General features: G+C 37.7%; 1 protein-coding gene across 1 annotated transcript in view; it reads right to left on the bottom strand.

Moving 5' to 3' along the window:
- ADAM9 (ADAM metallopeptidase domain 9) overlaps positions 1-18,803 on the bottom strand; it is a 102,483-nt gene that overhangs the window by 42,369 nt on the left and 41,311 nt on the right. The window contains exons 9-13 of the mRNA XM_059909413.1: positions 18,480-18,649; positions 15,256-15,337; positions 14,593-14,726; positions 7,569-7,740; positions 977-1,069 (exon numbers count right to left, since the gene is read on the bottom strand). Coding sequence (XP_059765396.1) covers positions 977-1,069; positions 7,569-7,740; positions 14,593-14,726; positions 15,256-15,337; positions 18,480-18,649 — 651 coding nt within the window. The remainder of the gene's footprint in view (positions 1-976; positions 1,070-7,568; positions 7,741-14,592; positions 14,727-15,255; positions 15,338-18,479; positions 18,650-18,803) is intronic.

Below are 18,803 nucleotides of genomic sequence, written 5' to 3' on the forward strand. Positions count from 1 at the left end.
ATTAATCAAATTGGAAACCACAGTATTTATATCTATAAAAAGTTCTAACAAAAACAAAAGATTAAATAACCCAATAGAAAAATGAACAAAGGCCCATAATAGGCTATTCATAAAAGTCATGAAACATGGAAAATGAAAAAGCATAGCCTCATTGATAACCAAAAGAAATGCAAATTAAACTAAGATATAAAAGCACTTTACACCTATCAAACTAACCTAGATCGGAACACTGGCTAGCAACCAATGTTAGTATGAGGAAACAAAAATAGTGCTTACGTGATGTAATCAATACTGTACACTGTACAGTAATCAGTGTACTGATTATACTGGCAATTACAGACTGGCACATTTGTAGAAGGTATATAAAATGTGTCTCAAAAATTTTCATATGTATACTCTGTCCAACAATTCCACTTATAAGCAAATATTGGAAGCTATCTAAATGTCCATCATTAGTAGACCAGATAAAGAAATTATGGTACAGCCATACAAAGGAATACTAACTATATAACCTTGTAGAACTACCTGAATGGAAGAAAATCCATGGTATCTTACTGAAAAAAGTGCATAGTAAAAATATGTACACCCATGTTTACCCACTTTCACACAAACACACACTCATACTCACATTTACATAGGAAAAAGTGACTAATAACAGATTACCAAACAATGGCTACCTGAAAAGGGTAAAATGATAGAGGGTCTTTCAGTGTCTACTTTCTATTGTTGAATTTTTAATGAAAAACATAGACCACTCTTAAATCAGAAAAATAAAATGTTTTTACTTAAGAACAAAAATCTCTTTAGACCACTTGTCGTAAAAGAACATGACACAAAACTGCAAACAAGTGTCATAAAACTTTTCATGTAATCAGGTAATAAAAATAGTACTCTCTTACAGATCAGAGAAAACCAATTTTGATATATGCATATTTTTCCTTTTTCTATTTTTTCCAAATAGGGAGGAATCCCCTACCCAACAGTCTTGACAACAGTCGCCATATGCACATTCAGCAGATGATTTAAGTTTACAAGTACTTCCTTCACAACAAGGGTCCAATTCACATTCCTGTGAAGAGAAAATGACTGTCAATAAAGAAATAAATTATTGTCATCAATATGCATTAATAAAATTCTTATCTTAGACCTATGCTTTCTTCTAACCTGGCTGTAACAGTTACTCTCTGGAAACAGTCCCTTACTATCCTTCTGGATTTATCAGCGACTCTTTAGCTATTATCTACGTCTCAACATATTTCAAAGGACTGAAATCACAGAAAATATGTGTCTTAGTCTGCTGGGATTGCCAGAACAAGATACCATAGACTAATGACTTAAACAAAAGAAATTTATTACGTCAGCTCTGAAGGCTAGAGGCCCAAGATCAAAGTTCCAGCCAATACAGTTTCTGGCGCAGACTCTCTTCCTTGGCTTGTAGACAGCTGCCTTCTTGCTGTGTGCTCACATGGCCTTTCTTCAGAGCATGTGTTCAGAGAGAAAGCAAGCAAACTCTCCAGTGTCTCTTTTTTATGAGGACTCTAATCCTATCAGATCAAGGCCCACCCTTATGACCTCATTTAACCTTAATTACTTTCCTAGAGGTCCCTTCTCCAAATACAGACATACTTGGGATTAGGGCTTCAACATATGAATTTGGGGGACACAAACATTCAGTTTATAACAGTGTGTTTAATGATCACAGGAAATTAAGCATCCATAAATGCACTTCTCTTCATGCTCAGGGTCTGACTTCTCTGTTGGGTGGATTTCCACCCATGTGGACATTCTTTTTATCTTGCTTGGCTTCTCTCACCCCACTTTGGCCCACCATGGCTCCCTACCCCTGCCCCGAACCTTCCACCCAGTGACATCTACTCTCCTATGTTCCAACTAATGTCTTCAGGTATGAATTGTTTGAGAAGGGAAGGAGAAAGGAGAGGGGGAAAGAAGACGATAGGAGAAAGGAGGAGGAGGAGAGAAGGGAGCAGGGGAAATAAGCTTTAATTTTTGAAGAATATTTATTTTCCTATGTTGCAGAATTCTAGGTTGACGGTTTCTTCCTTTCAGAACTATAAATCTGCTGTTCTACTGTCTTCTGCTCCCAAAATCAGCTGCCATTTATACATTTGTTCCCCATTTTCTTCTGACTTCTTGCATTATTTTCTGCTTATCTCAGCACTTTGATTACAATGTGCCTACAATCACTCTTAGTAATGATTCTGATTTGGCTTTACTTAGTGTTTTAGAATTGTAACTTAACATTTTCTGTTAAATATGGGACATTTTCAGCCATTATTTCTTTGAATACTTTTCCCATCTCGTTCTCACTCTCCTCTTGGGATTTCACTTATAATTACATTAGGCTCTTTGATATTGCCTACATGTCCCTGATGCTCTGTTCATTTTTCTTTAATCTTTCTTCTTTTTTCTTTAGATTGGATTATTTCTTTTGTTCTACTTCATGTTCATTGACTCTTTTTCTGCCATCTTAGTCTGCTATTAATTCTGCCCAGGGAATCTTTCATTTATTAGACTTTTTAGTTCTATAATTTCCATTTGGTTCTTTATTATACATTTCTCTGCTGAGATTCTTCATATGTTTACTCATGAAGACCATATTTTTCTTTAATTCTCTGATGATAAAGAGTGGACTATAATTCATGGCAGTTTTATTCATAATAGCAAAATGCATAATAGCAAAACAACCTAGATATCCTTTAAGGGGTGAATGGTTAAACAAACTTCAGATAGGTCCTTTGAGCTGGTGGAGATACCAACCTAAACATTATTCCAAATCTCTGAAGTAATATCCATACAATGGACAGTTACTCACTAATAAAAAATAAAAAAATATTAACACATGCAACAACCTAGACTGACCTCAAAGGCATTACGCTTAGTGAAAAAAAGTCAGTCTCAAAAGGTTATATGTTGTATGATTCCATTTATTATTATTATTTTTAAAGATTTATTTATTTATTTTTGGCTGTGTCGGGTCTTAGTTGCGGCACGTGGGATCTTCATTGAGGCATGTGGGATCTTTTGTTGCGTGTGCAAGCTCTTCATTGCAGCTCTTGAGCTTCTCTCTAGTTGTGGTGTGCGGGTTTTCTCTTCTCTAGTTGTGGCTCCAGCCACGTGGGCTCTGTAGTTTGCAGCACACGGGCTCTCTAGTTGAGGCGCATGAGCTCATTGTTTGTGGCGCACGGACTTAGTTGCCCCAAGGCATGTGGGATCTGAGTTCCCCGACTAGGGATCGAACCTGCGTCTCCTGCATTGTAAGGCAGATTCTTTACCACTGGACCACCAGGGAAGTCCCTCCATTTATTATTATTTCTTTTAAGTCTTTATTGAATTTGTTACAACACTGCTTCTGTTTTATGCTTTGGTTTTTTGGCCCGAGGCATGTGGAATCTTAACTCCCTGACCAGGGATTGAACCCACACCCCCTTCATTGGAAGGCAAAGTCCTAACCACTGGACCACCAGGGAAGTCCCTCTATTTATTATTGAAATGGCAAACATTATTGAACTGGCAAAACCACCGATGGAAGCCAGGGGCAGGGATAAGGGCTGGAGTCAGGGTGGGTGTGATTACGACAAGGTAGCAGGAGGGTGTTCTTTTGTGGTGATGGAACAGTTCTGTATTTTAATTGAGGTGGTGGTTACATAAATCTATATATGGGATAAAACTGCATAAAAGTTCACACACACACACGAATGCAGGTTAAAATGGAAAAGCTGAATAAAGTCTGTAATCTAGTTAACATACCAACGTCAGTGTCCTGGTTTTTATACTGCACTATCACTATATAATTTGTCACCCTTTGGGGGAAACTGGGCGAAAAATACATAGGACTCTTTGGACTGTTTTTGCAACAGTCTGTCCGTTTATAATTATTTCATAATAAAAATCTGAAACTTTGAAAAATGATCTATACCTTGCACCGTACAAAAAATTAAGTCAAAATGGATCATAAACCTAAATGTAAAACCTAAAACGATGGACTTCCCTGGTGGCACAGTGGTTAAGAATCCACACCTGCCAATGCAGGGGACACGGGTTCCATCCCTGGTCCGGGAAGATCCCACATGCCGTGGAGCAACTAAGCCCGTGCGCCACAACTACTGAGCCTGTGCTCTAGAGCCGGTGAGCCACAACTACTGAGCCCACGTGCCACAACTAGTGAAGCCTGCGTGCCTGGAGCCTGTGCTCCGCAACAAGAGAAGACACCGCAATGAGAAGACTGCGCACCGCAACAAAGAGTAGCCCCCCCTCGCCACAACTAGAGAAAGCCTGTGTGCAGCAACAAAGACCTAATGCAACCAAAAGTCAATAAATAAAATATAAATACATTTATTTTTTTAAAAAACCTAAAATGATAAAGCTTCTAGGAGAAAACATTTGCAATCTTGGACTAGGCAAAGATTTCTTAGATGTAACACCAAAAGCACAAAAACATATGTTTCACATATGCAAACAGGTATCAAAACCTAACTTGTATGCATTAAACGGGTGCAGTTCATTGTTGACAAGTGTTTATAATTGCCTGTTTCTTACCCTTTGCTTTGTCTTGACCAAACTTTAGTGAGCCTTCTCTCTTTCCTATAGGCCCTTGAACTCTGCTTGTCTCCACAAAAAAAAAAAGGGTACAAGTATCCCCACCCCTTCCCAGCTTCTCCTGGCAATCAGCTGACCAAAAGACAACTTCCTATCAGACCTCACTGGCTATTCTCCCCTGCTTATCCAGCTTCCCCATAAAAGATTCTGCTTATCTCTGTTTGCTCCCACATTTACCCTATAAAAGAAAAACCTTTTTGTTTGATTTTGAGATGCTTCCAGATGTCTGAGATCAGCATGTTCTCCCTACTACAATAGTCTTTCTTCTGGATAAAGCCTTTTCTTATCTAAGTCTGAATTTGGGGTGGTTTTTTTTGACATTGTATTCAATTATACTTCAATACAGCTGTTAATTTTTTTTCACAGCTACTGTGCAAGACAGACAGATGGCTTCATAAAAGAAAAGAGAATCCGGAAATAGACTATGTATACAGGAATTTTATTTATGGTGAAAGTACCATTTTAAATGGTTTTGCAACAACTGACAATTAATGGGTAAAAGTTAATTCTCTAGCTCACTCCACATGACCCCCCCCACACCAATTATAGAGCTAATACAAAAAACTGTAAGTACAAAAATGCTAGAAAAAATTATAGAGGGGCTATATGATGATAATCTTGAAACAGAGGAGTAAAACTTGTACCTTGCTCAGTTACAAAACTATGGGGGACACCAAATGCCATGACATACTGTTGGTAAAAGTGCAAACTGACACAGCCTTTTTGTAGGAAATTTGGTAGTCTCTAATAAAATTAAAAACACACATACTTTGCAATTCAATAATTCTACCTTTAGGTAATTATCTTAGAGAAATACTTGTATATGTAGGTATGCACACACACACACATACATGGAGCATATACAAGGATGTACTGTTTGCAACAGAAAAATACACTACAGTGAGTAAATGTCCTTTAACGAGAGTATGGTGAAATAAATCACAGTACATCCTTATACTGAAATACTAATCAGCAGATTAAAGGATTATGTGTAAATAGCATAATGACACGGAAAAAATCTCCAGGATATATTAATAGAAAAAAAAACTCTGCATGCAATGTATTAAATCAGATTTCATTTATGTAAAAAAATAAAATCCTAAAACAAACCCAACTATGGTACAAATGTACATACTGTATATAGGTATATAAATGCATAGAATAAAATCTATAAAGAAACACACTAAACTTGTAAGAATGATTACCACTGCAGAAGGAAGTGAAAAAATGTATGGGAGAAATAAAGGGGAATTTTGCTTGTGCTTGCTGTTTGAAACTTTTATACCAAGAACAACACCTGTGATATTTGAGGGGGAAGAGGTACTTTTTTCAAGAGTAATTTGTAGTGCAAAAGCTCGAGAAGCGGGGCTTCCCTGGTGGCGCAGTGGTTGAGAGTTTGCCTGCCAATGCAGGGGACACGGGTTCGAGCCCTGGTCTGGGAAGATCCCACGTGCCACGGAGCAGCTGGGCCCGTGAGCCACAACTACTGAGCCTGCGCGTCTGGAGCCTGTGCTCCGCAACAAGAGAGGCCGCGATAGTGAGAGGCCCGCGCACCGCGATGAAGAGTGGCCACCGCGCGCCGCAACTAGAGAAAGCCCTCAAACAGAAACGAAGACCCAACACAGCCATAAATAAATAAACAAATACTTTAAAATAAAAAAAGCTAGAGAAGCAAATATAGACTATTTCAATTAGTTCGATAATGAAGTAAACAGTCAGGAGAAATCAAAACATATATAATATTTTAGGAGAATGCCTGGAAAGAAGAGCTTGGTCATCCTAACAGTATAACATTAATTTAGAGATTAACCATAACCTCATTAGGCTTTATTTTCCTCATTTGAAAATGAGAATATAAAGAAATATCAATCTCCTAGAGTTATTGTGAGGATCATACCATGGAAAACATTTAGCAGAGGCTGCTGACATGCAGCAATAGTGCAATGAAGGCCCATGACAATTTCATCATAAAATACATACTGCCTGGGAATTCCCTGGTGGTCCAGTGGGTAGGACTCTGTGCTCTCACTGCCGAGGGCCCAGGTTCGACCCTTGGTTGGGAAACTAAGATCTCACAAGCCAAGCGGCGCGCCCCTCCCCCCAGAAAACAAAAACAAAAACAAAAACAAAAAAACATACTGTCTTTCTAGAATGTAAAACCTTCTGGCAAAAGCCAGGGATGTGTGGTCAGGTAAGGGAGAAGAAGCAGCACTTGTGGAAAAGATTGAGAATATAGTAAAGTTTACATACAATTGAACCAATTTCTTTAAAATTTAAATTTAATTTTTTTTAATTTTTGAAATTTAATTAAAATTTTTTTTCCTCCTAAGCCTTGTCTAGGAAGTCTTAAGTAGGCCATTTTGAGAGGAGAATGGCTGAGATATAGAAGAATAATAATAAAGATGGGCACAGACTTATGGCAGTAAGTGTGGGTAACAGGTGTGAGAAAGCCAGAGAGCAGTAGGTGAACTGAAGCTTACTAAAGGGAGGATGTTAATTTGAGTAGCAAGAACTTTGTTAACGAAGAACTTGGACAATGGGCCAGCTTCAATTTACTATTAAAATGAGGTCAACTGAATAAATGTTTCTGCAATGGCAGTGCCAGAATAGTAAAAGCTTATAAGTAAAGAGCCAAGAGAAAAACTGATTCGTTCTTTAAAATAAATAAATGACTCAGTAACCATAACAGAAATGGTAGACGGTAGCAAAAAAACAGAAGAATAAACATGGCGCTTTCCTGGACACCAAAACAGATGACACCATTGGTTATGTTCTAGGAATGAGGGGATGATCAACCCCAGGAACATATCCCCACAAGCAAAATACCAATCCTCATTTTGCCACTAAATTTTACTTTAGCTCCTATGCTAGAGTTGCCCAAACTGAGCTATTTTATTTTTTTGCAAATCCCAAGGTAACTTCGCAAAGCAAACATCACACATTAAACTGACCTTTGGAGTACCACAGTCACACTCTTCCCCAGGGTCCACCAATTTATTACCACAGAAAGGAGCGCTGTAAGCTTCGTCAGGCTTTGGAATATTAAGAAGGCAGTTTCCACCTTTATTTAAAGTTAACTTCTCAAAGTCTTCTGCACTGCAAGTGCTGAAGTTTCTGGAACCTCTGTAATAAACATGAAGAAAAAGATCTTAAGTCATAGCAATTACTCACTTTGAAAATCTTAAGTCATGTCTTCAACCATCAAGAAGTGAACATTTAAAGTGACAGAGGAAGTTCCCTGGCTGTCCAGTGGTTAAGACTCCGCGCTTTCCCTACCAAGGGTCCAGGTTCAGTCTCCGGTCGGGGAACAAAGATCCTGCAAGCTGCGAGACATGGTGAAAAAAATAAAAAATAAAATGGCAAAAAATAAAAAATAAAATGGCAGAAGATACAGAAAATATTCACAGAATCATAAATCTCAGCATCAGAAGAGACCTCAAAAATTATCTAGTCCTCTCTAGAATTAAGTTTTATTTGTCTTCCATAGTAAAGGTTCTTCAAATATGTGAAGCGAGCTCTGTTTCCCCAACCTCTTTTCACTCTGCTGAATGACATTCCTACGCTCCCTTCACTAACGCTTACTAGGAGCTATGTGACAATAATGTGAATCCAGCGACGATGCACGCACGATAGCTACCGAGAAGCAGCATGCACAGGGCAGAATTTCAGCTACAGTTTGAGGTTTAAATGCCTCTGATGGTAATTTCTAAGAACTGTAGTTAATACTCTGAAGGCTAGATAGGCTTCTAGAAACGGTCCAACTTGAACTGTCTATGTGCTATTTATACGAACACAATTTTGATGTGTTTCTATGTGTTGCTGGGTTGTTTTTAGTTATTGTTTTACTCAATAACGATATTTTTAGATAGTCCCACTGGCTATGTTCACTTTTGAAGACTAGCGGGAGACACACTCAACTATAAAACAAGAACCTTTGAGAAATCCAAGTCACATTAAAATTTTATTGGGGACATTTGGTGCCCTGAAAGAATCTCTTTTTTATCAGTTTGAGCAAGGGTACCAAAAGTAGCAGTGGGAATGAGAACCGTGTTACGTTACAGTGATTGAGAAAGCATTCCTATTGATTCTGTGTCTTCTGTACATCCAAGGAATCTAAGAAACAGATCCTTTCTGGGAGACTTTGTCCCCTGGGTAAACTCTTCTTCGCTAACCGGCCCAGAGTCTCCCAGGAAGTAGACAGTCCTGGCGCCTGGCTCCTGGCTCTTCGGACTGGAAAGCAGTCACACAGAAAGTAAAGACCTAGCACAAGATTTCCGACAATGACCAAAACACTCGTTTTCCACATTCTTCTTTTTCTTGCTACTCTCTGCTTAGGAATATTGTAAGGAGGAGTCCTTTTGTACAACACTGTTCCTTCAACAAATCTTTGTGGCACATCTATCATGTACAAGGCACTCTTCTTCGTGCAAGGGAGAAAACAGTAAACAAGGCAGACAAAAATCCCCGCCCCTGTGAAGGCAACATTGTACTGAGTGAAACAGACTATAAACATAATGAAGAAATAAATTCAATAGTACATTAGAAGACAAGTGACGTTGGGGAAAAAGATGAGGAGGTGAAGAAGACGACCTCTGCAGGGGGAGGAGCGACTACAGTTTTTCAAAGAGCTGTCAGGACAGGCACTTCAAATACTGAGACAACTGAATCAAAACTGGATTTCTAGGGGAAGATCATTACCGGGAGAACAAACAGTAAGTGCAAAAGCCCGAGGGGAGAAGACTGCCTGTTCAAGGAACAGATAAGGAAGCCAGCACGGCTGGAGTGGAGTGAGACAGTGCGGGATACAGACAGCAAGGTGGGAAGAGGCCACTGCAAGAATCTGACTTTTTACGATGAGTGAAATAAGGAGGGGGGAATGACACGATGGAAAGTGTGAAGCAGGAATGATGTGATCTGATTTATGTTTTAATAAGATCACCATGTTTGCTATGTTAAGCAGGAAGAAGTCCACTCAACAGATGATGACGGACAAACGTGGCAGTGGTGAAAGCAGTAAGAAGCGTTTGGATCATTTATGTGGTTTAGAGAAATAGACATTAAGGCAAAGAATGTGAGAAAAGAGAAGTCAAGGGTGACTGAGATTTTTGTCCTGAGCTACTAGAAGGAAGGCGCTATCATTAATTATCACGGGAAGATGGGGGCAGAGCAGGTTTTAGGAAAGGCAACAAGAGTTTGAGTCTAAGGACCTCAAGTAGAAATGTCAAACTAGAGCATGTGATAATTATCTGATAAACAAGGAGACTTCAATTTAAACGATCGTTTTTTTATTTCCTATTATTGTTCCTTATATGGCTAGTACAGTGCCTACCACACAGTACATATTCAATAATGTTTTCTGTAAGAATATATTAATCAGCTAATAATCACAGGAGTTGTACAGACATATGTGTATATTTCCTACACTTGAGCTCCTAATTTTAATCTACAAAGTTCACCACTTCTGAACAGATTATTTTTGAAATAAGCTTGTTATACAGTCCTTGGAACACATTTTCTCATAGAAACAATGTTTTATATGTGTGATTCTAAAGCAATCTACAAAAAAAAAATCTGTTTCACCCACAATGAAGTTGACTATAGTACTGAAAAGGATAACAAAATCATAACCACTTCTTATGCTGTTTAGTATGTGGAGATAATAACAAACATCCCCAAGTTGGCCTTCACTAACACTGTGGATAATAAAATGAAGATATTCTCTCCCTAGTCATCCTTGGATGTCACCTACAGTAATAAGAAGGATGATCTTTCTCCTGATACTTGGCTTGAATAATAGCAACTAAAGTACCCCTACTCTCTATCACTTCTGGGTACTAAGATATGAATCTAAAGCATCTCCGAATCTCTTTTGTCACATCTAGGTGAGTTTTACAAAACTGATTCAAAAGGACAAAAATGGGACTAACAGTGATGGAAATGGTCTACCAGGATATGACCAAAAAAAACCAACTATCATTTAAAACATTCTCTCTACGACTAATCTGGAAATAAGCAGAACACGTTTCCACCACTACCATCCTAATCCCCACAGCCTAGGAATAGGAAGTCCTAAGAAAGAACTCTAAGTGATGACACTTAATTAGATTTTTTTTTTTTTAAAAAAAGAGCACTTTTTTAAAAGCCTCCGATTATGGAGGCTTTCTGATGTACGTGGCATTGAGGGGCAGAATTAAGAAAGCCATTTCTCTAGAAAGGTACCTCCCAGGAAGAGCACCCCTCACACGTCCAGGAATCCAAGAGCTGTGTGTGAGGGGAATACTACCAGGTCCCTCAAATATCTTAAATAATGATAAAAATTATGTTACAAAGTTAGATTATCCACTTTTTAAACAGAACTGGATCCAACTGATTACCTGGAAAAACTCTAGCATCTATATCACTTGCATCTAAAAAAAAAACGGGGCTTCCCTGGTGGCGCAGTGGTTGAGAGTCTGCCTGCCAATGCAGGGGACACGGGTTCCAGCCCTGGTCTGGGAAGATCCCACATGCCACGGAGCAACTGGGCCCGTGAGCCACAATTGCTGAGCCTGCGCGTCTGGAGCCTGTGCTCCGCAGCAAGAGAGGCCGCGATGGTGAGAGGCCCGCGCACCGCGATGAAGAGTGGCCCCCACTTGCCGCAACTGGAGAAAGCCCTCGCACAGAAACGAAGACTCAACACAGTCATAAATAAATAAATAGAAGAACGTGAATTTCTTAAAAAAAAAAAAAAAAAAAAAAAAAAAAACGCCTAACAGTCAACTAATGTTCATGAAATAGCATATGAAGTAGAAGGTGGGAAATCTGTCCTCAAAAAGAAGATTTAATACGCCAAGGATAACATAATCCTACTTCTCAAATTATTTCTTACCAAAAATTGTTCAAATACAATGTCCAATACTTTATCAAAACATAACATGAAGACACAAGATACTGTGAGAACAACTATAAAAAAATTAAAAGACACTATAAGGGAAAAAAAAAAACAGATATAGTCCCATAAAGTCTCCAAATACTAGAATTATCAAACAATAACCTAAAAAGAGAAAATCTCTGCTTGCTATGGTCAGAGAGAAAAATGAGAAGCTTGAAAATTTTAGCAGGGAACTAAAATCCACAGTTGTAATACAGCAGATTTGATGTGTTTTTCTAAAACACATTCTTTACACATTTAAAATACCCTGAAATTGAGATTCATCTTAAAATTTGTATTAACTTGATAGGCACCATTTTTTCATTCTAAGTGGTATGTTAATAATGGTATCTTATAATCAGTGTCACCTACATTTGCATAAATACAGTGTATTAGTGATCATATTAAACATAAGTAGATTAAATGATTCAATTAAGAGACAAATATTGCCAGGCTGGATTAAAAAAATAAAACCTAAATATAGGTTGTTTAGAAGCATATATCTAAAACACAAGAATAAAGAAAAGTTCAAAGTAAAGGAATAGAAAACATATACTGTCAACATTACCAAAAAAAAAAACAAAAACAAAAAACAAATCTGGGACAGCTAAATTAATATCAGACAAAACTGACCACTCAAGCTAATGCAATAAAAAAGGAAATGAAAGACATACAAATCGGGAATAAAGAAACAAAACTGTCTTTGTTTGCAGATCTCTGCCTGCTGTTGGACTGCTGCAGCTTGTGCCCAGACCCATGCTGAGTGCCCACACCAGCCCCTCTTGTCCCAGCACTGCTCCCCCCCTGCCCAGGGAGAGGGTGCTGGTGCTGGGAAAGGGGACAGCACACACTTAAAGGGAACAGAGCGGGCTCAGACCCGATCCTCAGCGCTTGTGCTCCAGCAACTGGGGACCAAACCCCATGCCCGATATGGCAGTGTTGGTCACTAAGCAGAGGGGAAGTCCCATCACAAACCCAGCTCCAGCTCCAGCCCCTCCATCCCCAGTCCCAACCCCTGCTAAGGTGATAGCTTCCAACACACGTTGAGGAAAGACATGACTTGTGTTCATGTCAAATCCAGCTCTCCCACGAAAATACAAATAACACAATTTTAAAAATGGGCCATACACCACATTAACAAATTGAAGAATAAAAACCATATGATCATCTCTATAGATGCAGAAAAAGCTTTTGATAAAATTCAATATCTGTTTAGGACAAAAACTCTTCAGAAAGTAGGCAGAGAGGGAACATACCTCAACATAATAAAGGTCATATAGGACAAATCCACAGCTAACATCATTCTCAATGGTGAAAAGCTGAAAGCATTTCCTCTAAGATCAGGAATAAGACAAGTATGCCCACTCTCGCAACTTTTATTCAACATAGCTTTGGAAGTCCTAGCCACAGCAGTCAGAGAAGAAAAAGAAATAAAAGGAATTCAAACTGAAAGCGAAGAAGTAAAACTGTCACTGTTTGAAGATGACATGATGCTATACACAGAAAATCCTAAAGACCCTACCGGAAAACTACTAGAGCTCATCAATGAATTCGGTAAAGTTGCAGGATATAAAATTAATGCACAGAAACCTACTGCATTTCTATACACTAACAACAAAATATCAGAAAGTGAAATTAAGGAAACAATCCCATTTACCATCACATCAAAGAATAAAATACCTAGGAATAAACCAACTTAAGGAGGCAAAAGACCTGTACTCCAAAAACTGTAAGACACTGATGAAAGAAATTGAAGTTGACACAAACAGATAGAAAGATATACCATGTTCTTGGATTGGAAGAATCAATATTGTTAAAATGACCATACTATTCAAGGCAATCTACAGATTCAATGCAATCCCTATCAAATTACCAATGGCATATTTCACAGAACTAGGACAAAAAATTTTAAAATTTGTATGGAAACACAAAGACTCTGAATAGCCAAAACAATCTTGAGAAAGAAGAATGGAGCTGAAGGAATCACACTTCCTAACTTCAGACTATATTACAAAGCTACAGTCATCAAAACAGTATGGTACTGACACAAAAACTGAAATATAGATCAATGGAACAGGACAGAAAGCCACAGAAATAAGCCCACACACTTATGGTCAATTAATCTATGACAAAGGAGGCAAGGATATACAATGGAGAAAAGACAGTCTCTTCAATAAGTGGTGCTGGGAAAACTGGACAGGTACATGTAAAAGTATGAAATTAGAACACTCCCTAACACCATACACGAAAATAAACTCTAAATGGATTAAAGACTTAAATGTAAGGCCAGACACTATAAAACTCTTAGAGGAAAACATAGGCAGAACACTTGTTGACATAAATTGTAGCAATATTTTTTGGATCCCTCTCCAAAAAATGAGTAACAGAAATAAAAACAAAAAATAAACAAATGGGACCTAATTAAACTTAAAAGTTTTTGCACAGCAAAAGAAACCATAAACAAAATGAAAAGACAACCTACGGACTGGGAGAAAATATTTGCAAACAATGCAACCAACAAGGGATTAATTTCCAAAATATACAAACAGCTCATACTGCTTAACATCAAAAAAACAAACATCCCAATCAAAAAAATGGGCAGAAGATTTAAATAGACATTTCTCCAAAGAAGACATACAGATCACCAACAGGCACATAAAAAGATGCTTAATATCGCTATTATTAGAGAAATGCAAATCAAAACTCAATGAGTTATCACCTCACACCAGTCAGAATGGCAATCACTAAAAAGTCTACAAATAATAAATGCTGGAGAGGGTGTGGAGAAAAAGGAAACCTCCTATACTGTTGGTGGGAACGTAAATTGATGCAGTCACTATAGAAAACAGTGTGAAGGTTCCTTAAAAAACTAAAAATATAGCTACCATATGATCCTGCAATCCCATTCCTGGGCATTCACCTGGGGAAAACTCTAATTCAAAAAGATACACATTACTCCAATCCAAACAATTCATTGTTTATTTTTAGCATTAAACAAATGTTCAATAAATAGTTTTAAAAAAGAAAAAGGAAAAAGAATAAAAAGAAAGAATTCAGTTACTCACGATGCTCCTGAATTCATGATGCAGCTCTTTGCTCCACAATAACAATCTCTCCCATCATCATGATTCATTCCAAGGTTATGACCCAACTCATGAGCAACAATGGATGCAAATGTCTCCACCGTGATTTGCCCAAACTGCCCAAACACAGGAAGGTATTCATTAGGTTTCTGAACAAAAAGGATATGCTTTTTGTTTCTCAGATTACTTTTTCACAAAAGGAAATTCATCACTACAATATTGATAGCCTACGTGATAAAGCAAGCGTCCAACATCAGTGTGTAGACATTGCAGTCTAGTAGGAAACTGGTGTGACTTAACATACTGATGATAGAGATAGACTCTTTAAGCAACAGATTAATTCCTTTAGCATCAACAGATTATTCATGGTGGTTGATGGGAATACAAGTTCATTGTTCTGACTTAATTTTCTCAAATGGAGGCTCTGTTTCCTCATCCATAAAAAGTGAGGTGCTAATAAACACACAATAAATATTAGAAAACTTAATCCAGTCTCCAGGGAAAGAACACATCTGCCACTTCTACCATGTCCCTCATAATAGCCAAAATATTGCTGTAAGGACTAGGAGAGGAAGTATAGAGTCACTGAATGTTGGACATTCCCTAATGCAGATTCCAAAGATGAACATCAAGAACAAAACGTACCACGTTAATCCCGCCCGCGTGGCTCCTTGAACACACTGTTCCCACAAACGCCATTCCCGCGGTCCCACCAAAACCTTTCTTCCTAGATGAAGAGAACAGGTAAAAGTTATAAAATGTACTTGGGGAGGAAAAGGTACACATTGCTCCTATTTCTTTGGGTAATCTTAAACTGATTGGTAGACCCTACGAAAACTGGGAGAAAAATGGCAAAGGTAAATAACATTTTAAAAATGACAATTCAATTAAAGACATCTCTTTTTTATTATCAGAGTGGAGATTAATATTACAAATTCATTTTTCAGACAAATGAAGATACATTTTTGATATCAAACCAAGTTGTTTTGTACCTTCTAGATGAAAAACCTTCCTAAAATGCAGTATATTTATTTATTCAAAAACTCTATTGAGATCAGGTAACAAAATGACATATTCACACAGGAGGCTGCAGGCAGGGAGCACAGGGAACAGAAGAGTCACGATGGTCTCCGTGTGTCTGCTCAATCGTCGTGGACACACCTGTGTCTAAGGACCTGGTCCCTCTGCCTGGAACTCTCCTCCCCAATATACAGCCCTAACTCACTCCCTCACCTGCTTCAGGTCTTTACACAAAGGTCATCTTCTCATTGAGGCCTTCCCTCGCCAAGTTACCTAAAATTTCAGCCTCACTCCCCCCAATACTTCTATCTCTACCCTCCCTGCTTTATTTTTCCTCCTTACTACTTATCATTATTTAGCATATTATATACACTTATTTACCTCACTTATGAGATAAATCTCCTCCACCACAATATGAACTCCATGAGAGCAAGAATTTTTGTCTGTTTTGTTCACTGCTATACCCCAGAGCCTAGGAATACATCTAATAAATATCTTTTAAATGAATGAATAAACCCTTCTCTCGGGCATCTGAACAGCCAGGACAAGACGCCTAGAGATACTGACGTAAGGGGATTGCCAAGAAAACATTTTTAGCCAGATCACCCTGTAGTGAACCCCACAGTCCCTAAGCCCCACTTATGTCCTCAATGCTTCCAAAAGGCATTTTAGTACCCCATTCCTAACCACAAACAACCAGGGATTATCAGACATCTGGGAAATGCCTCTAACATGGCAGATGGAGAACAAACAGAGGAGACAGCTTGGCAGGTGTGGGTGGGCAAAGCACAGGGAGTGTGCCTGGTGCCTGTCCCTTTTGTGAACGAGAAGGCGTGCTCACCGCCAGGGTATGAGGACACTCCCAGGTGCAATTTTACTAAAAATTAATAAAAATGTCAGGATCAAGCTTATATGGTTATGGGGCCATAAAAATCCATTTAGGCATTCTCAGTGCCTTGCTTTAAATTAACTGGTATGACTAAATAAATAAGTAAATAAATAAATAAAATCAAGGGAAATTTCTCCTCAGAAAAACTTTTGAGTTTTAGGTACCATCAACATCAAGGGAGGCAAAAATTATTACATGAAACATTTTTTGGCAAAATGTCAGCCCACCAACCAGAAGATTTTTAAGAAGAAAGAATTTTTTTAGTATTTTTAAGTGAGGGTTTTGTATTAACTTTTGGAATATATTTGTATTAAGTGATTACATAAGCTTAAGTTTTATTATGGTTCCATGAAAATACTATGTAGAAAGAAGAAAATTTTTAAAAATATATCAGAAATATCTCAAAGAGAGTTTAAAAAAATTATTATATCCATGAAATAAGAATTTGACCAGCTCTCTTCTCTTCTCTTCTCCGCCACCCTATGTACGGTTAAATTTGCTCCTCGCCATGTTTTCTCACAAGACTTTCAGGATCAAGTGATTCCTGGCCAAGAAACAAAAGCAGGGAATCGTTCCATTCCCCAGTGGATTCAAATGAAAACTGGTAATAAAATCAGGTACAACTCCAAGAGAAGACACTGGAGAAGAACCAAGCTAGGTCTGTAAGGAGCCTCGCATATGAGGTGGCACACATTTTTGCTGGGTCAGGGACACTTGCATCTTACCATATCACTCTGAGAACATCACTACTACCCAAACAGCTGGATGGGTTTTATTAGGAAAGTGATTTTTCTCTTTGTGTCAGTGTTTCTGCACTAATGCTTTGGCTCAGTAGTAAATATGTGGAACCTTTTGTTGAGAAAAAAAAAAAAAAGAATTTGACCATATAAAAATTTTAAGGGGGACAAAAAAGAGCTAAATATTAAACATTAAAAATAAGATAGCTGAAATGAAAACTCAATAAATACCTTAGAAGGTAAATTTAAAGAAATATCCAGAAAGCAGAACAAAAAGACAAAGAGAAGGAGACAAAAGATAATAAAATTAGAGGACAAGCACAAGAAACTCAATAGCTGAGTAAAAGGAATCCCAGAAGGAATGAAGAATAAAAATAAAGAGGATGAAATCATCTACAAAATAATTTGAGAAAAATTCCTAGAACTGCAGTTTCAAGATTGAAGTTACCCACTAAGAACACAACACGATGAGTGATAAAAGACCTACACCAAAGCATAGCATTAGGAAAATTTAGAAGCCTGGGAACCAAGAGAAGATCCTACAAGTTTCGAAAGAAGAAAGAAAAAAAAAAAAAAAAGGCCTCATACAAAAGATCAGGAATCAGAATGAATTAAAGCTTCTCAATAGTAATTCTGGAAGTCAAAAGACAATGGCCATGCCTTCAAAATTCTGAAGGAAAAAATTTCATGCCTAGAATTTTATACTCGGCAAAATAACCTGAAATTTACAAAACAAACTAGAAAGCACACCTCTGAAAAACTGAGTTACTTAAGCCCTAGGATAATCAGAGTTCAAATTGAGATTAATTTTTTATTAATTGAAGTACAGTTGATTTACAATGTTTTGTTACTTTCTGGTGTACAGGAGATAATTTTTAAGTTCTGTTTCGAGACCGTGAAACACATTTTCCAACATGCAAGAGGTCAAAATTTTTTCTTTCAATATATCCTTACACAAGAAGAAACTAGAAAACATGCCATACCGAAATGAGGAAGTAACCCAAGAAAGAGGAAGAAGGACATGGGAGAAAGTTTACAGAGGCTCCAACACAAAAGAGAGGTCTTATTATCATACTGTCACTTGTCCTATAGTAGCAAAAATTTCCCTCATTTAAATGAATGCTCAAAAACCTTAAGAGAATATGATTCTAATAAAAGCAAAAAAGCAAAAATTATTATTCTGACCATGCCATTAATAGTATCTTTAAAAAAAAATCACTTACAGAACTAGCTGTGCACTGTCATGTCTCCGACGTGTTATAAGAAACTTTTCCCGCCACTGTACAAAGTTCCCCAACACATCACCTGCACCTCCAATTATGTTGATCAGATTTCCATTTGTCCAAATCTCCAGCCCAACTAGCACAATTCGAATATTTAACATGATGTACATCTGGAAAGAAAACAAATAAAAATATATAAAATTCATTAAAGAATATGAGAATAATTCCTGGTTATATATCCGAAAAAAACAAAAACACTAATTTGAAAAGATATGTTAACCCCAATGTTCACAGCAGCATTATTTACAATAGCCAGGATATGGA

This window comes from Balaenoptera ricei, chromosome 21 (assembly GCF_028023285.1).
Source record: "Balaenoptera ricei isolate mBalRic1 chromosome 21, mBalRic1.hap2, whole genome shotgun sequence".
In the NCBI taxonomy this organism is placed as follows: Eukaryota; Metazoa; Chordata; class Mammalia; order Artiodactyla; family Balaenopteridae; genus Balaenoptera; species Balaenoptera ricei.